The following is a 24,010-nucleotide window of genomic DNA, read 5'->3' as shown; positions in this document are numbered from 1 at the left end:
CAGCCCCAGCCCCAGCCTCAGCTGCAGGCCCAGACCCAGTTGCAGGCCCAGCCTCAGCTTCAGGCCCAGCCCCAGCCCCAGCCCCAGCTGCAGGCCCAGCCAGGCCAGAAGCCAGACCTCGGTCTTGGCATCTGCCAAGTGCAGCAAGTAATTCTGGGGCAGAGTTCGTCAAGATCTTGCAGCCTTTCCCAGCCCCAGGAGCCAGCTGGGGGTGGGCTGGGCCAGGTGCACCCTTGGGCCACAAATTGGCTTCCTGGGTCTTAGATGCCCTGGTGTGAGGGTGGAGAGGGAGCTGTTCTGGAAAGGGAGGGACCCGCCTGCAAAATGCACCAACCCCCTGCCAAGCTTCAACCACCACAGCCACCACGGCGCCCACGGTTCTCTGGGCCCATTTACCGCTCAACACCCACCCTCGGTGGCAGGAGGGGCCTCCCCCGGAGAGGATGTGGTGAGGCGGGAGGAGCCTGGAAGTCAGGAAATGCGGGCTGGCGCATTGATTGAGCTCCTGCCAGCTGCCTGGAGCTGCGCTGAGCGCTCTGGGCTCCACCCCACACCTTCCCCGCAGCCCCTGCAGGGCGGGCGCTCCACCCCCCGGGCCTGTGAGGAGACCCTGCTCAGATCGCAGAAGTGGCTTTTCGTGGGGAGGGGAGGAGCGTGGACTCCAGCCCACGTGGGTGGACCCTTCCTCTTTCCTCTGCTCCTTCCCAGAACCTCCGATATCACCTCTATTTTGTATCCATTTTACCAGTACTCATAGCCCTCGCTGTGTCCTGGGCAGATATTAACTCACTTAATGCTCACAGCAACCCTGAGGAGTGGGTCCTATGCACAGGCCCACTTCACAGATGGGGACACTGAGGCCCAGAGAGAGTAAGTAACTGGCTCAAGGCCACACAGCTGAGAAGTGACCGAAAGCAGTGGTGGCAGCCACGTCAGGGTCCTGAGATGAGCTTTCCAGGGGCGAGAGGCTCAAATCAAGGAGATTCCAGTTCTCGGGGATTCTCTCTGCTGATTGGATGGGGACCCTGTGTCAAGAGGGGATCCTCAGCGCTTAGGGGCCGCTGCCTCAGTCCCTCACGGCCCCACAGCCCTTAGCCACCGTGCACACATAGGCCATTCCAAGCTGGCGGTCTCTCATTCAGTCAGTTAAACATTTCTCGGCCACTGACTGTGTTCCAGGCACTGCGTGAGCCTCGAGGTGCAGCTGTGACCAGAAGAACCGGGACTTGTGCCCGCTGTAGTGGGGACACAAGCAGGAGAACGCTGGGTTTTAAGAAATAAAACAGGGACAGGTGGGGGCTCTGTCACTCAGACCTCAGGGTCTCCTGTATTTTGGCCCCCGCAGGCCCCCGAGCGGCCCACGGTCTGAGTTTATACCCTCCCTGCCCCCCGTCCCATGCGTGACTCTCCCTCCCGTTCTCTCTCACAGAAATGGGTGGGCACGCCCTTCACTGCCTCCAGCCTGGACCTGGGCCCCTGGAGCCCAGGGGTGCCCTCGCCCTTGGAGATGTACAACTGCTGCCCCCCGCTGAGTGCAGCCCAGGGGCTGGAGACCACGCTGCTGCCCGCGCCTGCGGATCTGGTGGAAACCGACAGCGCCCCTAAGCCCGAACCCGAGCCTGAGCCGGGCTACTGGGGCCCTGCCCCCTGCACTGGCAGTGCGGGAAGCTCAGCTTACAGCCAGGAGGGGGACCGGCCCTATGGCCTGGTGTCCATCGACACGGTGACCGTGGTGGGTGCAGAGGAGCCGTGTGCCTGGCCCTGTACCTGTGGGGAAGATGGCTACCCAGCCCTGAACCTGGACGCTGGCCTGGAGCCTGGCCCGGGCACCGAGGACCCGCTCTTGGGCCCTGGGGCCACAGTCCTGTCCTGTGGCTGTGTTGCAGCTGGTGGCCCTGCCGGGCTGGGGGCCCCCTTGGGCGGCCTCCTTGACAAACTGATGCTGCCCCTGGAAGATGAGGCAGGTTGGGCGCCAGGGCCGCCTTGGGGTGGTGGGCCACCCGGAGGGGTGTCTGACAGCGAGGCGGGCTCGCCCCCCGCCGGCCTGGACATGGACACGTTCGACAGCGGCTTCGCAGGCTCTGACTGCGGCAGCCCCGTGGAGTGTGACTTCTCCAGCCCCCGGGACGAAGGGCCCCCCAGGAGCTACCTGCGCCAGTGGGTGGTCATGGCCCCTCCGCCTGCAGGGCCGGGGCCCCAGGACAGCTAGTGAGGCTGATGGCTGTTCAGAACTGGTTGTGCCCCCGGGCGGTGAGGCATGGGCGCCTGGGCTGTGGTGGGAAGAGGCCTGCAGCCTTTGGTCTCCCAGGGCCCTGAGCCTGGAGTTGATGCTGTGTGTGTGTGGCTCAGGGGCGCACGGCGTGTCTGCGTGTGCGAGCAGCACGCACGGGTGTGCACACGGCGGCAGCCTCCCTCCCTACAGGGCACATGGGCTGGCCCCTGGGTCACATTTGAGAATCTGGTCCAGTGCTGCCCACAGGCCTCCTGGGACCAGGACACTGCCTGTGACAGACACCAAGCCCCGCCCCCGGGGCCTGCCCCTCCAGGAGCCGCAGGAAGGCCATATTGTTCCTGATCAGGTGGGAAGACCTGGGGACAAGGAGAGGCCTGTAGCTAGGTCTGAGCCTTGACTCTGACGCCTCCTGGCTGTGCCACCTCGGGTGCTGGTCCCCGCTCTGGGCTGGGACTTCCTATCTGGACATGTGGATGGCGCTGCCCTCGGGGAGAAATCAGTGCAGTCACCCACCTAGTGCGCAGCCCAGAGCAGACCCTCAATAAACGTCAGCTTCCTTCCTTCTGAGGCGGGACCGAGGCTTGTGCTGAAGGTGGGTGGGGGCGAGAAAGCAGCCACAGCCTGGGCCTGTGGCCATCCCCACCCTGCAGAGGGGCACTGCGTGGGCGGCGGGGGGGAGGGGGTAGGAGGTGTTTCCGGGCTTAAAATCAGTCAGCGTTGTCTCTTCAGACAGCCTCCCACCCACCAAAAATTGTTTTTCTGGCTCCTTCTGCCCATATTTAAATTCCCTTTATGCGCCCAGGAAATATTTATTGAGCACAGTGTGTGCTGGGCATTGTGCCGAGTGCTCGGTACAGGGTGGGAGCACAGGCCCAGGGACCCCCTTGGCACTCAGGGTGGGGACAGGGCAGCGGGAGTTGGCAGGAAGGACACAGCACTCTCATGTACTCGCTTGGGGAGTTAGGGGAGTCACGTTCTTGCTGATGATTTGTAAGTCTGTTGAAATGTGAATTAAGAAGCCAAGAAAACAGTTCTCAGCCATGTCTTGAAGGCACGTCCTGAACATCATTTTGCACAGGCGGTGATACAAACGCTGCATATTGCACTCTACTCGTATTTTTAAAAAGAAAATGGACTGTTTTCCCCTGAAGAGCCTTGACCTTTAGAGGTGACTTTTCAAGACCATCCAGATGATGAAGGCAGCTGGGAGGTGACTCAGAGGCCACTCCAGGGCCCTGAGGGGAATCCCCACCCAGCCTGGAACCCCACTGGGACCCCCGCCTGTTACCCTCCCCGGGTTGGGCCAGGCTGCAGGGCCAGGCCTGAAGCAGACAGCTCTGGCTCGTCTCTCCTTTTGGGCAAGTCTGAGCTACACGTTGGTCCATCTGAAAGCTTCTCTGTGACTCATCTGTAAAACTGAATGGTTGGGAAAAGTCACTGAGAGAATACCCGTGGTGTGGAAAGTTCTAGAACATTATTAACCTGGATGAGGCTGTTTGTGGCTCAATGGCAGCACAAATGTGAAACCACAGCCCCTGCATATGTGTGAACAGCCCTCACCACCCCACCATCACCCTGGAGACACCTGAGCCAAGGTGGGCTGTGGTTTTCTCACCCTCTTGGGGGCAACAGGTTCCAGGAGCCACCTGGTCCCCTAGGCCAGCTGCTCAGCTCTCCACACACACAGCTGTGTGCTGGGGGAGGGGCAGGGGGAGGGGAACTCCTGGGGCTGACTGACGCCAGGTCCCAGGGTCCGACCGGGGCTCTGGCCTGGGCCAGACATAGCTCTTGACTGACTCCATCTTTGACGGAGCTCAGATCATACACATGGGTGCAAAATGAAGACAGGAGCGGGCCCACCTGGGAGGATGGAGGTGTAGGAGGAGGCTAGATGGCTGGACCTATAGGCACATTGGTGGGTGAATATGGATAAGTGATGGAGAGACAGATGCAAAAGCTGGAAGAACAGTTCGATGGGTGGATGGAGATAAACAGATGCTAGAGACAAAGGTGATGGAGCCAATAGATGCTCCATGAGGGAAGGACTATTTTGTTCACTGCTTTCTCCTGTCTGCTACATAGGAGGCCCTCAATAAAGCCCGATTTGTAGCGTTTGCTCATTTCCATGGTGTATATACGTCCACCATGGCCAATTTCAAGTACCAACGTCATGGCCACACATGGAACTGGGAAGGGGTGTGCACTACTGACTCTCCCAGCTGGGCCAGGCCGGCCCTGGGACGCCAGGGATGGGAGCCAAGAGGGGCATCAGAGGGGAGGGTGGGGGCTGCAGGGAGGATGTGCTGTTTGTTGAAAACCAAATAGGAATTGTTAGGTGCACCAGCCTCCAGGCAGCTGGAGGAGCTTGAGCAAAGGCCTGGAGGTGTGACCAAGCCCTGAGCACCTGGAGGTGGGGGAGGTGGTCTTTGTCACCCAAAGTCCAGGCCAGAGTTGCTAATGCCCTGCTCTTAAGAGACAGGAGGACTGAAGCAACACCCCTTGCACAGACGCCACATTCTGCTTCGGGCCCAGCCCTTTTCCATCGCTGGCTCTGAAGCGAAGGTGTGGAATGGGCCGGCGACCTCCTGAGGTCGCCCACTAAGTAAAGCTGAGTCAGAACCTGAGCTCTGGTCTCCGGATCCCAAGTCCAGCTCTTCCTCACTGTGCTCTGCTGGTAGGGACTGAGGTCAAGAGGTAAGAAACTCAGCGGACACCTGTGGGTGCTTCTCCCTGTGCAGCACCCTTACGGGGATGGCTGGCTCCAGCTGTGGAGTGGCTACGCACCCAGGCCTGGCCAACCGAGCATTCCATCCCCCGCGGCCACAGTCCCCGTCAGGGAAAGACATGTGGCCCAAGCTGGTCTATGCACCTTCTCCTGGGATTGCTGAGCTGCTGGGGGCACCAGGAGGAAACAGGCCTCCCAGCACCCAGGAAAGCGGACTTGGGAGACGGCGACATAGCCCTGGGAATCTCTCTTGAGCTCCTGGAGCCAGCCATGCCTGAAGCCACAGTCCCCCGGACCTTGAGGTACATGAGTAGGGAAGGCTCCAGGCCATCCCCAAGCTCTTCCCAGATGGTTCTCAGAATGCTCTGAGCCTGACGCGGCCCTCTGCCAGGATTGGAAGAACCCCAAATTCCAGCTTCCCACCCTTCCTCCATCGGTCACTGGGAGCTCTCAGCCGGGGCTGCCATCTGGCTGTGGCTGTCCCGGACGCCTGCTGTGGGAGAGGGAGGGTGGGGGCAGGGCGGGGGGTGAATCAGACCTGGCCCTTCATGTTACCCTTGACTAAGGAGGCCCAGAGGGCAGTGACCTGCCCAGAGTCACCCAAGGCTGTGAGCCTCACTCCGCGTGCTGGGCTCCTTCCTACCGCCTCCTGCTGGAGGGAAAGCCTCTTCCCTACTCCCATCCGGGACGCGGTTCCCTGTCTGGCTGCTGGCACCCTGTGCTCAGCCCTTCACGGCCCATCCCAACGACACTTGCCCCAGATGCACCATGGGAGTCAGGAAGAGGCCTTCCCGGGGAAGGTGAAAGAGCGAGCACATGCATTTCCGTCCCAGGAGCCCATTCCTCACACCAGGAGTCAGAAGTCTAAGTTCTCAGCAGAGAGGGACACGGGAGAGGAAATGAGAGGAGTCCAGACTTTGCTCACACGTCACCTCAGTGGGACCTGCACCGGGCCCCTCACTCAAAACGGCAGCACCCACTTCCCTGGTTTCAGTTTGTCCCACACTCATGACACTTTGACTCATTTATCGTCTTGACTCTGTCCCACTAGTGCAGGGGTTTTGCTTCATTCACTGCTGTTTCAGAGTCTAGGATAGCGTGGCACGTAGCAGGTACTAAACAATATTGAATGAGTGAATCAATAGCAGGGTAGTGACCGAAAGGCAGTGGGCTGGGAGGCCCCAGACCTAGGATGCCACAGGATGGGAAAAAAAGATGAAAACGGGTCTCCTTGGGAGTCTGTAATGGAGCGAGCCCCTCCCCCACTGCTCGTCCCCTGGGGTAGCTGTGAGTCTTCCCCATCCCTACTGGCAACAAATGTTTTCTTTCAGAAACTGATGGCCCCAGAGGAAAACCCTTTGCACTCTGCTACCTAAGGGTCTCCCCGAATAATGCTGGCTCCCTACCCCAGGGTGAACCCTGTCCCTGGAAAGTGGTGTCACGGAAGCGACATCTGAGGCAGGAAGGTCGGAGCTGGAGAGCCAGCAGATCCACTTCCCAGCTTCCAACTTTGCAGAAATTATTGGACCTCCTGGGGCCTCAGTTTCCTCAGATGTGAAATGGGTACACTGATTGGACATACTTTTTGTATGCCTGCCTGTTGAGACAAGTGCCAGATACAGTGTCTGGCACATTTCAAGTAAGAAAATGTTATCACTTTGTCAAGATTTTTTGTGGGAAAATCACACCACCCCTGTCAGCTTTTACTGCGCTCAGCCTACAACCTGGACGAAGGTGAAGCAGCAGGAACAGATGCTGGGCTGCTGCTCTGCTGTCCAGGGGACTCCACTTGCATCTGCCGGCGCTGTCGGGTGGCGTACAGAGGTGGCCCTAGACAATTGCCACAGCAATCCTCTGCGATGGGGACATGGTGATGAGGACCAAGGTGAACTGGCAGGCTTTTTTCTTGAATTCAACAAGGGCTGACTTCTCCTTGGATGGGTGGGCCTGCACTGGGCCCTGGGCAGTGCAGGTGGTGAGATCACTAAGGGGGGGGGGGGAGATCACACGGGTGCACACACCCCCATGCACAGATACACACATATAGGGATACATACACAGGCACACGCACATTTGGAAAACCCCTGGCAGAGTGGGTCAAAGGCCTAAGGAAGGATGGGTGGTCAGCGGAAGAGAGAGGACAGAGATCACTCAGCCCAGGGGCGTGGGCGGCCCGAAAGGAAGAGGGCGAAGGAGGCTGGCAGCAGCAGGGGTGGACGGAGGGAGGGATGGAGGGAGGGGGCTGGCTGTGGAATGCGCAGAGGTCGCCATAGGAAAGCCCCATCGCTCCACTTGAGGTGCATCCTCACCCCATGTCCAATCTCCCCACCACGTGCCCGAAGTGCCCCCCACCTGGGGCACGGGCAAGGCAGCGAACCGCCGAACCTGCCGTGTGCTGGCACTCGGTGTTCTTCAGCCCCTCTGCCCTCCCGGGAGGGAGGCACTGAGTAACGAACGTTCTGGGATGCGAACGTCAAGATGCCCAACCCACCTTCCTTCTAGCACACGACGCATTCCCAAATCACCAGCATTGGCAAGTATTTGATGTTTATAAAGCAGACCACATCCATAGTCCTACTTGATCTGAAAAAAATCACCCCAAACACTGCCCTTTCACACTTGAATAAAAATGAAAAAGGAAGAAAAAAATAATGCTAAGACTTGGCCAGGCTTTGGCTGTGCTGGGTTCACCCTCAGGACTCCAGACCCCATGTTCCTGTCGCTGGCCTTGGGGTCAGGCCTGGAGTGACCAGGTCCCAGTGGAGGGAGGACAGCAGCACAGGCCTCACGCCCGGCCAGGCCAGCGCCGCAGGTCAGATGTGCGCAGGGGGGCATGTTGTGTAAGGAACCGACGCTTCAGTGGCTGTGAGGCCAGACCCAGGTGGGGTCGTGCTGACTGGGGTGTGGGGGGCATGTCCCAACTTCTGACCTAAAAAAATGTGAAACCAATTTTTTTAAAATGCTGGCAACGAAAACAAAAGAGCTTCCATGGACCAAACCCCCACTCCAGGCCTGCGAGCTCGGCCGCGTGGCCCGGGTGGGCCTGCCGCACACCTGCACGGCTGCTGCTAAGGAACAGCCGGGCCAGCTGGGGAGGCGGGCGGTGCAGGTGGCCGAGCTCAGCCACAGCTCCCTCTCCTCCGATTTCACTGGGAACACCCACTCCCAGCTGTGAAGCAGCTGAAGACAAGGACTCCCCCAGGAACAGACTCTTTAGGAAACACACAAAACTAAATGTATTTTACTTCACTGTAATTGAACAATAAATAAACACATGCCAAACGATTTTTCTTTCTTTTTTTAAATGAAGAAAGATGTTGAAAAATGAAACAAACCCCAAACCTACAGAATCTCTGGGTTTCTTGCCAGCAGGAGGGCGTGTCCACCCAGCTGGAGGCCTGCCAGGGGGCTTCCCAGGCTAAAAAGGGGCCTGCAGGCTCCTCTATTGGGGGGCCAGTCCCAGCCCCAGGGCTCAGACGTCCTGCCTGGACAGGAGTAAGTCTCTGCGGGGCCCGGGGCGGCAGGGCTCACAGCTCTATTCTGTGACGTGTCCCCACAAGGCCCCAGTGCTCAGGGGCACTTGGGCTCCTGGGAGCCAGGGAGTTTGCCGTGTGCTGGGATCCGGGACACAAGGTGTGCACGGACAGGGCAAACCCAAGCCCAGAGCTCAGGACCCCCACAGGCCAGCAGCTGACAACTCAGGTCCATACAGGAGGCTCGGGGCCCAGACAAGTAGCGCAGTTCCTCAATGGCAGACACCTCGGAAACCTGTGGAGAAGTTTGCTGGGGCCTTTCAGACTCACACCACCCAAGAGGCTTCAGAGAGAACAGCAGGCAGCTCACTGGCAGCAGAAACGTGTCTGCAGTGACGGCCAAGGCCCGGCAACAAGAGGGAGAGCAAGGGCAGGGGCCGAAGTCTCCATGCAGCCGCTCCCTACAACTCCAGGGTTCCCGGGCCAGTCGGGCAGACAGCAGGCGGGTGGTCTCTTCCTGAGTTCCAGGCCACCTCAGGGAAGGCAAAAGGCCCCTCCCCAGGGGAGCTCGCCCCCACCCCTGGAGGCAGCGCCTGGATGGGAGGGGCCTGGTGGCCACAGGTGCCTCACAGGTGGATCCACTTGTTCCAGTTGACCTCGTGGGGGAACACGCGGCCCAGCCGGAGGGTGCAGTCCAGCGTGGGCTCATAGAACACCATGCAACTCTCGCTCAGGCTGGAGGGCGGCTCGGCCTCTTCCACCACGGGTTTGGAGAAGAGCGAGACGGCCGTGGGCTTTAGCAAGCGCTTCTTAATGCAGCCGAGGAATTCCAGGCCCTGGAGAACCAGACACACAGGATGAGAGGCGCATTTATGGACACGTCTGCTCCTTCCCAGACAGGGGACACTGCATTGGCCTTGAGTGACAAGTAGGGACGTATCACCAGCATTCCCCTGGGCCAAGCTGCTTCCAGATGGGGTTTTGTTTGGCCGACACATGCTTCAAGGCTCAGGAAATTCCAGTTTCCACTTGTGAGGAGCTGGAGCCCCTGGGCACACATGGCCGTGGGCACAGGGCGGGGATTGGGCCCGCGGGGACACAGCTGCCCCCAGGAGGCTGAGGCATGTCTCCAGCTCTCCCTGCCACCCACAAGGGCTCGCCACTTGTCCACCAGGCTGCCTGTGGGCCTGTGAGCTTGTGGCCCTCGCTAGAGAAAGGGTCAGAAATAAGAGCCGGGACTCCATGTTTAAGCTGAGCAGCAGCCTGGGGCCGGTGGAGGCCGCTGGGAGTGCCAGCCGGGGCAGGGACCCAGGTGGCTGGGGGAAGAGTGCTGAGCAGAGCTCGTGCCAGGGTGTCAGAGGGCAGGACACAGGCGTGGGACTTGTTACCAGCAGAGCTGCCCCGGAGGGCAGACCTCTCAGTGCAGGGCTGAGCAGAGGTGAAGCACGTAACAGGGGGACACCCGGAGCAGAGGCTCTTCTGAGGAGCCTGGCGCTCTGCCAGGACGGTGGGCCAATCTCTGCATCTGTTGCCCCATGTGGGTGGCGCTTTATGTGGCCGCCGCACCCACCTCCCCATCCTTCTGAGACCCCCAGGAGGGGCGCACCTGGAGCAGCTCGAGCACGGCGATGGGCTGCAGGACGCCCTGGTAGTGCTGCAGCAGGCAGCTCTCCGGGATGCCAGGCCTGCTCATGATGTGGTACAGCACGGCCTCCATCATGCCCTTGCACACCGGCGTGTTCAGGTGGCCGTCCACGATGCGCCAGGGGCGGCTGATGAAGCAGATGCTCTCACAGTCCCTGCAGGGTGGGCAGGCGGGCATCAGGCTTGGCAGGAAGGGGAGGTGGCCCGCTCACACGCGGCCCCCAGTTCAGACGGGACACTGAGGCTCAGAGAGGTCCAGGGTCTGGCCCAGGTCACAGGCTGAGGATGGTCTACCTTCTGCTCTTCCCCGCCTCCACCCCTCCCACCTGGGCAGAGGGGTCCCAACCCCAGGGCCCATGAGCACCGGCCGAGGAAAGAAACAGTGTGGGACCTGCTCAGACTCAGCCGCAACCACTGGCAGGGAGGGAGAAGGGCTGACTTCCGGGTTTCCCTCTCCAGTTGGGCCCGGGCCAGCGGCTGCCTCCACCCAGGCCAGGCTCACAGAGGTCTCACTGCAGCTCTACTGTGTCATGTAGGGGCTTCCAGACACACTTTCCTTAGAGCAAAGGTTCTGCTGACCCTAACCCAGTGACTGGTCTGCCACTCGGGCCCAGGTGTGGGACAGGCTCTGGACCAGCTGGACACCCGGCTGTGGCTGGGCCCTGGGTGCACGGAGCCTGAGCTCTCGGGAGCCAGGAGCACACGCATCCCGTCAAGCTGAGGCCATGCACACAGGTGGGGCGACCCTCACTGCGAGACAAACCGGACACTGCACATGCCCAGCAGGCTGGCCCCGTCGCTGACTCGTCCCCCAGGGAGCCCGACCACCAAACGCTCCCACACATTTCCGTGTCCCCGGCCGAGAACCCCTGTGCTGGGCAAACTATCCGATACTGTGACAGGCCTTCACGTTATCATTACTGTGGCCTCCTGTCGGGGACCCTAAGGACACGCTGCCCAGTCACTGCCGCCCCAGGCCTCCTGACTGGGCCACTCACCGTGCTGCCCGGGAGACACTGCCGGCCGCACCACTCTCTGCCGAACCTGACAGAGGGAAAGGACGGGAAAGGACGGGAGACTTTAGAGGGTGGAGCCTGTCTCTCCCACCCCATTCACTCGACAAGTACTCCCCGGCTGTGGGGCGTCGCTGTGAAGGAAGGGACAATCCCGTTCCGCACGGAGCCCCATCTTCCAGTGGCGGCCACGGAGGCCGCAGCCAGCATACCCAGAACCAAACTGGGATGGACCGTGGGTACCTGTGTGGGTTTGTTCCCAGAGCCCAGCGGAGGCGATCACGCCTCGTCCTCCACCAAGAGCCCTGACCACAGAGCTGGTGTGTAAAGCCCTCAGAGAAACAGCCCCAAAACAAAACATCCCAAGAAGCCACCTAGGAGGCCCCTGCTGCGATGCGGACAGGGAAATGGCAGGGTCAGCCAGGGCCAGGCCTGAAGGAAGGGGGCACCTCCTATTTCTGCCACTGCCCCTTCCACCGGGACGTGGAGAGCCTGCTCCAGGGCCACCAGCCTCTGCCGGGACCCCAGGCCTGCTCAGGAGCTGCAGAGCCCCCTGCCCTCGAGTGGAAGCACTAAGTCCTCTCCCTCCAGGTGAGCCGATGGAAGCTGAAGTAAAGGTTCCCGGTCTCAGAGGACGGGCAGGCCCAGGGACAGAGAATGGACGGGCGGGGGGCCGGGGAGTGGAACAAGGTTCTGTACCTCTCGCGTCTTCCGAACCCTCTGGGGGCTGGGCCTGACAGCTCAGCTGCTCTTGGCCTGTGGAGCCGGGTACCCTGACTCCCTCCTGGTCCTCCTGTCTGGCTTCTGATGCTCCTGGGAGGGGGTCCCCTGCACCTGTGTCTTCAGGAGCTACAGGAAGAGCAGGTGCCGGCGTTTCTGCCCCCTCCTCTGCCCTGGGGCTGGGGCCCAAGCGCACGTCCTGGAGCGTGGGCCTCTTGGCTGGGGGCCCCTGGGTGCTCTCGGGGTCGGTCTCCCCGCTTGGAATGACCGGGTCGGTGCTGGCCCAGCTGGCACGCCTCTTGCTGCCCTGGGAGCCCTGAGAAGGTGGTGCCTGCCTCTCAGGGTCGTCCTCTCCGGAAGGCCCCTCCGGGGGTTTGGCCTGGGGGTCTTCTCTTTGAGTTTCTGTGTCCTCTTCTTTCCCTCTCAGCCGCACCGAGTGCAGGAGCCAGGGCTGGGCAGAGGCCATGGTCACCAGGCGAACGGAGTTGCCGCCGACTTCCAGCACCTGATGTCGCTCCAAGAGGTCCTAGGAAAAGCAGGGGACACGCTGGGTCTGGGCGGGACCCCAGATCATCAGGGTCTGTGTCCCCTGCCTGATGTCCAGTGTCCTGACCAAGTGCCCAGGGCCATCAGGCAGAAACACGAGGAGGAGGCGGGGCTTCCAGCCCCAGGCAGCCACCAAGCGGGCCGTGTGGCCCTGGGGCAGTCCCTTCCCTCTCTAGGCTGTGTGCCTGTTTGTAGAACAGGTCAGATGCGTGAACTGCACCCTCGAACCTGATGTGACATTACAGGTCTCCTGCCGGCTAGCGTCCTCCCACAGAAGTCAACACTCCGAGCGTCACCAAGTTCTGCAAAACCCACTCTTGTTCCACACGAACGACAGCCCCCTCATTGTCTCCTGTGCCCTCCTCCCAAGTCCTTGTCCTTACCCAGGAGCTGCACCCTTGGAGTGGCACAGGGTGTCACCATCATCTTTCTTTTACATTTTCTATTAAAAACCCACAATTTGGGGCTCACGGATTTGCCTGGAACCAGCCTCTATCAGGCCTAGTGGGCCTGGGGAAGGTTAGCAGTGGGCACTCGCCCTCGGGCCTCTGGGCCAGGCACCAGGAGCTCAGGGAGCCCCCTGAGCCATCCCGCCCCCCCACCCCCCCGGCTCCAGGTGCACCAAGATGCCCATGAATAAGCGACCCCCACGGACAGCAGTTGTCACCACCTCTCCCTTCTGCACTCGCACATGTAAGAACTTGTTTAATAACATGCTACTGCCTTCCTCCTCCTCCTCCCCCAGGACACTGCGAGGCAGGCGTCTCCGAGACATCACCACTGCCTCCCACTACGGACAGTGCGAGGAGGGCAGCAGGCCCCACGGCACTCCATTGAAAAGGCCCTTCTGTTGCGACAGTCTTGGGTTTAAGGGTCACTGAAGCTAATGGGTCCAGGCAGGTAAAGTGGTGAGAAAAGGGCTCCAGCCAGGTGGGTTGAAGGAGCAGGGCCCGGTGTGGACAGACCTTTTAACAGTCAGGAGAAGCTGGGTTATAGGCCAATCTCCTATTTTTAAATGGTGACAACGAATTCAATTTTTTAAAACATTACACGCTACGCCCCACACGCAGCGCACCCGCAGTGTGCCCCTGGCCTGGGAGCCGCAACTAGTGCTTCGGCTGCCCCAGGCTACCTGCGAGCAAGCTCACCTGCACGTAGTCTGTGAAGGTCTTGGTGCGCTCACCATCTGCCCTCTCAAAGGCGGAGAAGCGTCTCCTCAGCTCCGCCTTGTCCACCCCAAAGCATCCCGTGGCCGCAATGGCCCCCTGGACCTCCAAGGCGGCAGACACGTCGGCAGGTTTATAGCCAGACAGCGCCACCTGGTGCACAAACTCTTCCAAGCTGCAGGTGTCCTCCCGGCGGTGGATCAGCCTGGTGAACGTGCCAGGGAGGCAGGAGGTTCCCACTGTCAGCTCTTCCAGAGCAGGGGCTGCAGAGACAGGAGGACGAGGGTCAGCCCGCCCCAGGCCAGCGCATCAGTTGTACCGCAGCAGGGCAGCTCCACCGCAACTCGCCGCTCCCAAACCTCCACGGTGGACACGGTGGGCCCCTGGGTCCTTGACTGCAGCCACCAGAGCTGGATTCCTGCGGGGCCAGTATAATTCTCCTGCTCAAGGCTCAGAGGCGGGTGGGGTCCGAAAACTGTGACCCCAGCGTTCTGGAGGGAGGTCCTCAACTCGCTGACCCTGGGCCCCACCCTTCCCGACACTGTGCTCACAGCCCCTCAGAGCCTGTGAGAGACTCGGACCTTCCTAAGTCCCTGCTTTGCGTAAACTAGCCGGGCTGCTTTCTGCGAAGGTGCCTCTGCTAAGACCACAGTCTTAGGTCAGCTCTACCCTGCCCGGGTCCAGCTCCAGACAAAGCACAGGATACTGACTGTGGTTATGAAAACAAAGGTAACACCATCCACCTCAATTTGTAAAAATAAAGAAGGTCAGACAGAGGCAGGAAAGGGGTAGGAAGGAGGACGAGACATGCAGGGGAGGGAGGGCCCTAACATCCTCGCTTTATGCCAAGGGGAGAGACTCCCTAAAGTTGAGGGTACAGGAAACAGAGGCCCAAGTCAGTTATTTGAAGTTTCAAAAGTAATCAATGGAACTAAGAATAAGTCTAAAAATGAGGAGTAAAGGAGGCGAGAGATAATGAAATGTAAGGGGAATACTCATTTTTCACAGCAAGAACTCAAAATACTTAGAAGTTTCATACAAATGCATCATCTGGTTACAAAGGGAACCAGAAGAAGAACTAAAGACAGAAAAAGAGAAAAAGCTGCCCCGCCTAACAGGCCAGGCCTGGGGCGTGGGGGCAGGGCTGGGAGCAGGTGCGTGGGCGATGGCGAGAGAAGGCAGCGCAGCTGGGGCTCCACTGACTGGCAGCAGGAAGGCATCTGGGAAACGTGCTTCTCAAGTTAGCCAACAGGCTGGGAGGTGCTTTCCTTCTGGCCAGCTTGGCCTACAGAGCTGGGAAGTGGGCGTCAGGGCCTGGGGCCAGGCCGGGCCAGCGCTCACCAGGCCCCCTGAGCTGGGTGGGCGTGGGACAGCACTGACCAGGCCCCCTGAGCTGGGTGGGTGTGGGGCAGCGCTCACCAGGCCCCCTGAGCTGGGTGGGGCAACGCTCACCAGGCCCCCTGAGCTGGGTGGGTGTGGGGCAGCGCTTACCAGGCCCCCTGAGCTGGGTGGGGCAACGCTCACCAGGCCCCCTGAGATGGGTGGGCGTGGGGCAGCGCTTACCAGTGGACCTGAGATGGGTGGGCGTGGGGCAGCGCTTACCAGTGGACCTGAGATGGGTGGGCTTGGGGCTGCAGCGGAGCCGGAACCTCACGTGGCAGGAGTTCACCACGATGCTGTCGTTGGGGTTGAGGTTTCGGGTGCTGACGATGCCGGGGGCACAGTAGCCCTTCATCAGCAGGTAGTTGGTGTGGGAGGCCTGGGGGGCCTTCACCTCAATGCTCCGGCGCTTGCCCCCCGGGTCTTCGTCCAAGTCTTCCTCTTCGTCCTCATCCTCTTCCAAGGCGCCGTCCTTCCCCAGGCTGGGAGGAGAAAGTGCCCGATAACCGAGCTCAGGCCCTGCCCACCCGCTGCCCTGCTTCCCTCCCGGGGCACAAAATCCCAGCAGACAGTGCCTGTGACCAGGCCTGAGCTTCAGCCGTGGTCCCTGTGGACACCCCTGGCCCTTTGCAAGGCTGTTCCTTTTGCCTGAAAAACCTTTCTAGTCTCTGTCCACAAAAATGCCTACTTCCCATTAAATCCCAGTTCAGCTATTACACCATCAAGGAACTTGTGCCTCTCCCTCCTTCTCTGTCAACCCTTCTTGCCACTATACCATGTCCTTCCCCCCTTTGGCACAGCAGTCACGCCCCTGGCTCCCCTGGTGCCAGAGGCCCCAGCAGAAGGGCCTGCATTGATGTGGAACTGGAATTACCAGTCCGAAGGCATCACTTACGCTCTGCCAGCCAATGCCCAGTGCTGACACAACACGGGAAAAGCCAGCACGTGCTTGTGGCATGAATGCAGACCAGGTGACCGAGCAAATAAAAGTGCAGACGCCACAGGGATGAGGAACATACGGCCGAGGCGCAGCCCTTACCTCTTAATGACCTCGTTCTCCACCATTGAGCTGTCCACCACCACGATCTGCTCGGGGATCCTGACATCCACGGAAATGAGGCCCAAAGAGAAGAGGCTCAGGGCGGCCACACAGTGTCCCCCAGGGCCGTCCAAAGAAAATGCCACCAGGTCATCTGGGGAGTCGTTACTATCCTGGTCTTTGAAGGAAAAATTATCAGGCTGGTCCAACTTGCCGGCAGCCCGGATTTTGTTGAAGAACTGGAACGATTCGGTGCAGATGGTGCTCGGAAATCGCCATGTAAAGATCCTACAGACAGAAGGGAGGGCCTTGCTGAGGACGGGGTGGGAGCCCTCACCTGGAAGCTGTGCGCACTGCAGACCACTGTGGTCCAAACACACGCCGCTTCCCTTCCCCTCAAACGACAGCACCGCACTTCAGCCCTCGGCGTCCCTCCTCCCCACTCACCTGAGCACCTTCAAGGCAGGCCACGTCTTTTCATCTAACTCTGTGCCTCCCAGGCACTCACTATACAAGGTGCCAAATTGGGGCGGTGATGTACTTTTTGTAATAATCTTTACACAAGGCAAGCCCTGAACCATACAGAGAGGAGGGGACATGCGTGTGCTCAATCCCACCATCTCCAAGGGCGACTGTGGAGAGTTAAGCCCTTGCCTCTGCCCAAAGTCAACCTTCCAAGACACTGTCACAGCAGAGACAGCAGGTCTAGGCCAGAGGGAGGGGCCCACAGGCCTCCTGATCTGTGACCACTGCTTCTCAGCTCACAGATGAGAATGGGCTCAAGGTCAAATGGCCTTGTTGGACTCGTCTTCTGCCGCCCAGGCCACTCTCCAGAAAGGAAAGGGGACCGAGAGCCACTAAGGATGGCATTTAGGGAAGGAACAAGTTAATCCTCAGCTTGTTGTTCTGATTCTGAATGCAGCCACTGCACGTCTGAGGACTGGTCAGGAGGCCAGCATGGAGTGGGGAAGCCAGCCCGGGAAGAGCTGCCACGGAGAACTCCCAGGACTGTTAGAACGGACTTCCTTTGTGGTTAAGGAGGCTGGGGGTGCAGAACGCCAGACCAGCCAGGACTGTGGCCACGAGTGAGCTGAGGGGTGCTCCTGGCAGGAGGGGCCCCAGGGCGGAGACCCTCAACAGTGCACCCCAGCGCTCAGGTCGCTGCTGTGCTGCGGCCGGCTGTCTGAGCAACACCTGACGGCTTCACAGCCCGTGAGCCTGCAAGATGGGCAGCTGTGCGCCCTGAGTGAGAGGACCAGGGACGGAGATTATGCCCAATCAGAAGGGTGCACTTTTAACCGGACCAAGCAGTACATCAGAAACTCGTCTTATCCAATTTGACAGGACAAAGGGAGACCACCGGCAAGAGGTAAATGCCCCAACACAAAACACCACTAGTGTGAACCGTTCGCCCACACAAGCTCAGCATCTGACATGGGCCCTGCCCTTCCCCAGGCCAGACCCGGGGCTCCTGCGTGGTGCTCACTTGTAGTAGCTCTGGGACAGCTGGTAGGACATTGGCACGAAGGGCAAGGCCCGGTTTTTCTTTGGGCCCAGCGTGTGGTTGACGCGGCGCCGGTTGACCAAGCTCCTCTTCTGGCACTCCACGAAGGCCTTGCACAGGATCTGGTCCTTATACTCCTGGTACAGGCGGAACGTCTGCAACACAGCGAGTCGGGGGTGAGCGGTGGGCAGGGGCACAGCAGGACGGGCAGGTGCTTAGGAGCCTGAGCCAATCGTCTGTAGGGGAAGCAACTGGCATGGGGACTAGGGGCGGGGAGGCCAGAGCTGACACTTAGGGGTGTGAGGGGGAGCCTGTCAACTTCTACCCCCACCATCATGTCACACCTGAGACCAGAGAAGGACAGGCGACTGGAGAAAAAGGAAGGCTCTGCACCCACACCTGTTTCTTAAGATGCAAAGACACCAGGAATCAACGCAGAATCACCAGGGATCCGCTGGCCCAACACGTCCTATGTCTGGGGGCTCTACTCCTAAAATATGTTCCCAAGTGTATCTGGTTCGTGCCGCCTACATTGCCACCACCGAGTTCACGCTGCCATAGTTTCTCATTGCAGCCTCCAGCCAACTGCTGTCCCTGCTTCCACATGTGCTACCTCCTCCAACCTGATTATTCTCCACAGCAAACCAACCCTTGGATGCCTAGGTCACACATGTGTCTGTACCTCAAACCTCAGGGACTCTCCCTGCAGGTAGAATGTCCACCCTCTCTATGCTGGACAAGGACCCCTGCGAGCAGGACCTTGCCCACCCCAGCCGCACCCCCTCCCAAGTCCACCTCTCATCAAAGCACTGGATTTTGGAGGTCACCAGGTCCTCTGCCCACACTTTAAAGATGAAAGAAGTGAGGGCCAGAGTCTCAGGAGAAGTCAGGGCCCTGCACCACACAGCGGAGAAGAGAATGAGCAAAACCTCGCATGGCACCGGCCTCTGCAGGGACCTGGTCCCGAGCCTGCTGCCGGGTCTCTCTACGCACCTGGAATGACTGGCAGGACTTCATCTGGCTGTCGGAGAGGGCCAGCGTGCTCTGGATCAGGTTCTGGAGCACCAGGTAGTGGATGTCATCCATGCTGAGAGAGAAGGAGCAGCACAGGAACGTGAGGCCACAGAGCATCGGGCAAGCTCGGTAGACAGAGTTCTTATTGAAAAAACATTTCCGATCTCACAGAAGTGACCTGAATACCCAAACTATTTTTAACCAAAACAAAACGCATGATGGGCTTTAAGCCTTACTAACTGGTCAATTTTTGCAGGAAAAATGTGTCAGCCTAGGGAGTAAGGGGGGTGACATAACCTGGAAATAGGTTTTCATGACAATTAACAAATGTGGTTAATTGCTTATATGTTCTTTTCACCCAATTTTAAACAAGTTTTTCTCTAAAGGGAATAGGCTTCTCACTGAAACACAGAGTTCAAATCAAACTGAATATTGCTCATCCAAGACAGGGAGAAAGCTGGGCTTTCTAACTACTTCAGCTCAGGAAGCTCATGGGCTGAGAGTTCAGACCCTTTCCCCAGCCCACTTAAGCCCAGGCCAGTGACACTGGAGGTCAGGGGTCAGCAAACTTCTCCTGTAAAGGGCCAGATACATAATTTAGTCTTTGTGGGCTATCTGGTCTCATCGCAACCACTCAACTCTGATGTGCTGATGAAAGCGGCACAGACAATACAGAATGGGCATGGCTGTGTTCCAATAAAACTTTATATACAAAAGCAGGGGGCAGGCTGGAGTGGCCCTAGATGATCCCTGTGTTAGGCTGTAGGCAACCCAGTCAGATAGCCGAGGAAAGGCACTCGGTAAGTCAGTACTTGCCTATTAAGTTTGTCCTCCTTCCTTCCTTGATCTTTTTGGTCTCCAATCACCAAAACTCGGTATCTGCATAAGAAACAACAACAAAAAAGCATGTCCATGCAACATAGCATACCTTCACTAACCGAGCTGCAGCTGGCTCAAGATGGCCATTTATTGGCTGAAATGTTTAAAAAATGTTAAATTTGAGAATATCATGCTAAGCAAAGTCAGTCAGACAGAAAAAGGCAAGAACCATATGATTTCATCATATGTGAGATGTAAAACTGAAAGCAACAAATGAGCAAACAAGAAAAACAAACCAACAAAAACTCACAGACACAGCAACAGTATGGTGGTTACCGGAGGTAAAGCAGGGGGTGGTGGTGGGGGGAGTGGAAGGGTAGTGAAGGGTAGAGGGGGTTGATTTGACTTTGGGTGGTGGGCACCCCAGGCAACATACAGACGATGTATCATAGACTTGTACACTTGAAACCTATATAATTTTATTAACCAATGTCACCCCAATAAATTTGATAAAAATAAATTTAAAAAATAAGAAAAAATGTTAAACTTACTAAAATGAAAATATGTTAAAATGAGAAAATACTATGTTCTGGCTATCAAATGAGCATGTAAAAAAAATGAGGGTTGAAAAAATGAGGAATGTTCATTTATGGACAATTATGAAGCGATACAAGACAATGTTAATAGGCAGGGAGCTACTGTTAATTGTTAAGGGAGGATATAAACTTGTGGGCTCATTATGATTAAAAACAAGCACAAGAAAGAAGACTGGAAGAAAATACCCAAAAACGGAACGGCTGTATGAGGTGTTGAAATTACAGATTTCTTTTTTTTTTTTTTTTTAAAGCTACAGAGAGGTGCCAAACCGGTTTGGCTCAGTGGGTAGAGCGTCGGCCTGCGGACTGAAAGGTCCCAGGTTCGATTCCGGTCAAGAAAATGTTAAACTTACTAAAATGAAAATATGTACCTATAAGTTAAAATGAGAAAATACTATGTTCTGGCTATCAAATGAGCATGTAAAAAAAATGAGGGTTGAAAAAATGAGGAATGTTCATTTATGGACAATTATGAAGCGATACAAGACAATGTTAATAGGCAGGGAGCTACTGTTAATTGTTAAGGGAGGATATAAACTTGTGGGCTCATTATGATTAAAAACAAGCACAAGAAAGAAGACTGGAAGAAAATACCCAAAAACGGAACGGCTGTATGAGGTGTTGAAATTACAGATTTCTTTTTTTTTAAAGCTACAGAGAGGTGAACAGGACATGTGAATATAAACCGTGCTATTGGGCACAGTTCACTGCCATTAAAAAAACCAAAACTCCCAAATAGCTCAAGGGTGTCAACCCTGGAAATGACTACGAATCCGTGGACCTGGCATATAGCAGCCCAATATAAATTATTTGCTGATCGTATGAAAGAATAAAATCTCCAACAGAATCAGGTATTGGAACTAATCGATGAATGCCATCTCCTTACCGGAAGAAACTCAGAAATAAATTTTCCTAGAGAGACTGTATTAATGAAGATGGCGAAGAGCAGGTTCCCACTGGGATTAAGCAGAGGAAACAGGTGTGGTTCAGACACAGGGCTTTACCCAAGCACGGGGTTCTGTGCTCAAACCCAAGCACGTTTTCTCCAGACGCCAAGTGGCTGAGTTGGAAACTGCCAGAGCTCTGAAGTCAGACCCACCCAAGTTCAAATCTCGGCCCTGTTGCTCACAAGCACCGTGACCTTGGGCAAGTTCCTTACATCTCAGAGTTTCCCTGTATGTAAAATGAGCAATGTGCATTTTTATATTTTATTTATTTTTTACCTTATTTTATTTTATGAGAGTAGAAGGGGAGGGGGAGAGAAACATCAATGTGAGAGAGACACAGTGATTAGTTGCCTTCCACACCCGCCCTGATTGGGGCTGGGGGTCAAACCTGCAACCCAGGCATGTGCCCTTGACAGAGAATCGAACCCGAGACCCTTTGGTGTGTGGTCCGATGCTCTAACCACTGAGTACACGGGCAAGGCTAACATGAGCAATCTTAGCAGAAGCACACCGACCAGAATTAAGTCAGCAGCAGGGCTGAAGGGAGGATGAATGGGAGTGCCGGTAGTGGGGCAGTGGCCTCCCAGCTCACGTGAGATGAGGTGGCCCAGTGTCAGGAAAGCCAGCAGGCTCAGCTGCAAGGCCACGTGCGACCACTGGCCCGGGGCTGGTGACATTTCCTCTTGCCTCACGAGGACCACACTGAACTCCCAGAAGATACTTACCTGGCAAACAGCTCCTGGAGTGTGTCTGGGATTTCAAGGTTAGGATTCTTTAAGGAAGAGCTAAACTTCTTTTTAAGCTTCTCCACGAATTCTTTAAACTCGTTGGCACACACCTTTTAACGCGAGAGAATGAGGTGTTAGGACTTCCTCCCTGAAGGGCGGCTTCAGTAGAGATGTCAAGGACAATCTTGTAACCAACTCCCCCGGCAGCGGCCGCCCAGAAACACTAACTGAGAAGTGCTGTCTGCCCCGCCTCCGGCTCCCCGCCCACCGAGTCCACCTGGGGAGGAGGACACACCGACAGCCCTCACAACTGCACTGGCAGCTCTGCCCTCGGCCCCAGGAGACCCCAACTGTCCACACAGTCCCCAGGATGCCCCCCGTGTCCCACCCCAACCCCCAGCAGCAGGCCTGTACCCCATCACCGCCTCCTTCCAGGTCTGCTCCTCCCTCCCTCACTCTGTTTGCGCCCACCTCCTTCCTCTCCTCCCCGCCTCCAATCAATCATGGACCCAAACCAGTCCCCTCTGTACACCTGCACTGTGACCATCCCATTCCAGACTGAATCACAACACAGCCCCCTCACTGCCCTGCCACCTCCAGTCTCACTCCTCCAGTTTATCCTCCATGGTGTGGCCAAGAAACCAACCATGTGTCCAACCAGGATGAACTCCCTCCCTCCCTGCGGCCCTCCCAGCACTACAGCCACGGGCCACCTCAGCCCCCTTCCTTCACGGCCGTGGCCTCAGCCGCCCCTCATCTGAGTCTGGGCTCAGTGCCGACACCTCCGGGAAGCTCTCCGCAGCAGATGCCGTTGGCAGCCTACTTCCTCGTCCCAATCTTTCTCAGGAGCGGACCCAGCTCCAACCGGGTTTGGGGAGGATGCACCCTCAGCCCAGCTGGATGAGTCAGGACAGGTCTAAGCCAATGGCGGCAACCTCCGGGGTCTCTGGGAAAGGCTGGCCCTCCATGACACAAGGCCCAGTGGGCCCAGTGCAGCCCCTCCCCAGTTCTTTTCGCCCTCGGGTTCTGCTGTGAGGGGCTGAGCTCCAGTCACAGCAGCGACGAGGGGACTGGCCTGAGGATGGAAAGGTGACTGCCATGGACTGGAAGTGCAGTGACAGAACGGACCTGCCTCCCCCGCCGGCACCTGCCCACACTGCCTCCTCTAGATGGCTTGGCGTACGGGAAAACAAAGCCTCAAGCCCCCGAGACAGTCTCTCTGTCCTTGCATCATAAGCACTTCTGGTTCTCCTTCGGACCTGTGCCCTCCCCTCAGGGACTGCACTGTTCTGCGCAGCCCACTACCCCATGGCTTCCTGAGGGAAGGGCTGGCCCTCCGTTCTGATTGGCCTCGCCTGGCCAAGGCCTGACACACTCAGCAGAGACTGGTGTTAGCTCAATGAGCGAGGACGAAGTGGGCTCCGAGCTGAAGAGCAGAGACATCTGGATCTGTAAAGACAGGCACTTCCTTGTCAGCCACTGTGCCAGCCCCACTCAGAGTCTCATCTGCAAGCGTTCCAGGAAGACTAGCTGCTTATAACTTCTGCAGAGCTGCCCTATTTCCTTAACAAAATAGGCCCAAGGCACAGCAGTATCAAAAGAAATTTCAATCGTTTGCTGTTGATATTTGGCTCTGTTGACTAATGAGTTTGCCGACCCCTGGCCTAACCATAAAGCGTGACTTCCTTATACACCTCTTGTGTGGTTATAGCTTGTAAAAACGAAGGATCTGGGCTTAGCCAAACCTGATTCAAGCCAGGCCTGAATCAGGTTACACCTTGATTACTGCTCAGACTTTACACCTTGGCTTCTCTGAGCTTCTGTCCTCCATGTGTAAGCTGAGACCAGTGACTCCAACTGCCCTCCCAGGAACTTGGCCAAGACCAAGTGAGACGACTTGTGTGAAAGTGTTCCGTAAATTTAAAAATGTTCACACAGGCACTGGTGCTCATTATTGCCAAGAGCTCCAACGTCCTCCCCAGCACTGTCTGTCCGCTCCACAGACCTCCAGACACCAGGATGCAGACAGCCTGACTTGCCCAGAGGAAATGGAGGAAGAGGCAACAAGAGTTTGCTGGCCTCTTATGAGCCAAGCACTTCAACCTGCATAAAGAGCCGGCAGAGAGACTGTCATTCCACTGTAAGCGCGGAGGGACGCCGGGGTCACACATGTGCCGAGCCCTATTGGAATTACGATCCTGTTCCCAGGCGAGGAAATGGCCTGAGTGGAGAACCCCATCCTAGATCGCACCGTTCTCACTTCACTGCCAACTCCCTGGGCCATGGACAACTCATCTACTCTCCCTGGGCCTGTTTCTATTCTGGAAAAAGGAGAGTTTGAACCAGGTGATCAGAACACTTTCAGATAGAAAAGTTTAAGATTCTGTGCACAGGGGACAGTGGCTTCACATGGTAAAGCCCCTTGTATGTGGAACCCAACGGCTCCAAACTGGGCTGATTTAC

At 57.4% G+C, this 24,010-nt stretch overlaps 2 protein-coding genes across 3 annotated transcripts in view; one reads left to right on the top strand and one right to left on the bottom strand.

Annotated features, from left to right (window-relative positions):
* Positions 1-3,906, top strand: part of IL21R (interleukin 21 receptor) — a 36,209-nt gene extending 32,303 nt beyond the window's left edge. For both annotated transcript variants that reach the window (XM_005870406.2, XM_014542998.1), the window contains one exon: positions 1,430-3,906. In XM_005870406.2, the coding sequence (XP_005870468.1) occupies positions 1,430-2,209 (780 nt within the window). In that variant the 3' untranslated portion in view covers positions 2,210-3,906. The remainder of the gene's footprint in view (positions 1-1,429) is intronic.
* A 4,278-nt stretch (positions 3,907-8,184) lies between these two features.
* GTF3C1 (general transcription factor IIIC, polypeptide 1, alpha 220kDa) overlaps positions 8,185-24,010 on the bottom strand; it is a 26,931-nt gene continuing 11,105 nt past the window's right edge. The window contains exons 11-22 of the mRNA XM_014542953.1: positions 23,799-23,868; positions 21,545-21,657; positions 19,274-19,336; positions 18,437-18,530; positions 17,426-17,598; positions 15,940-16,227; positions 15,123-15,382; positions 13,503-13,783; positions 11,788-12,334; positions 11,074-11,119; positions 10,038-10,230; positions 8,185-9,267 (exon numbers count right to left, since the gene is read on the bottom strand). Coding sequence (XP_014398439.1) covers positions 9,058-9,267; positions 10,038-10,230; positions 11,074-11,119; positions 11,788-12,334; positions 13,503-13,783; positions 15,123-15,382; positions 15,940-16,227; positions 17,426-17,598; positions 18,437-18,530; positions 19,274-19,336; positions 21,545-21,657; positions 23,799-23,868 — 2,338 coding nt within the window. The 3' untranslated portion in view covers positions 8,185-9,057. The remainder of the gene's footprint in view (positions 9,268-10,037; positions 10,231-11,073; positions 11,120-11,787; positions 12,335-13,502; positions 13,784-15,122; positions 15,383-15,939; positions 16,228-17,425; positions 17,599-18,436; positions 18,531-19,273; positions 19,337-21,544; positions 21,658-23,798; positions 23,869-24,010) is intronic.

This window comes from Myotis brandtii, unplaced genomic scaffold (genome assembly GCF_000412655.1).
Source record: "Myotis brandtii unplaced genomic scaffold, ASM41265v1 scaffold317, whole genome shotgun sequence".
Classification (NCBI taxonomy): Eukaryota; Metazoa; Chordata; class Mammalia; order Chiroptera; family Vespertilionidae; genus Myotis; species Myotis brandtii.
Note: the sequence above shows the minus strand (reverse complement) of the source record. Positions and strands in the feature narration are given on the sequence as shown.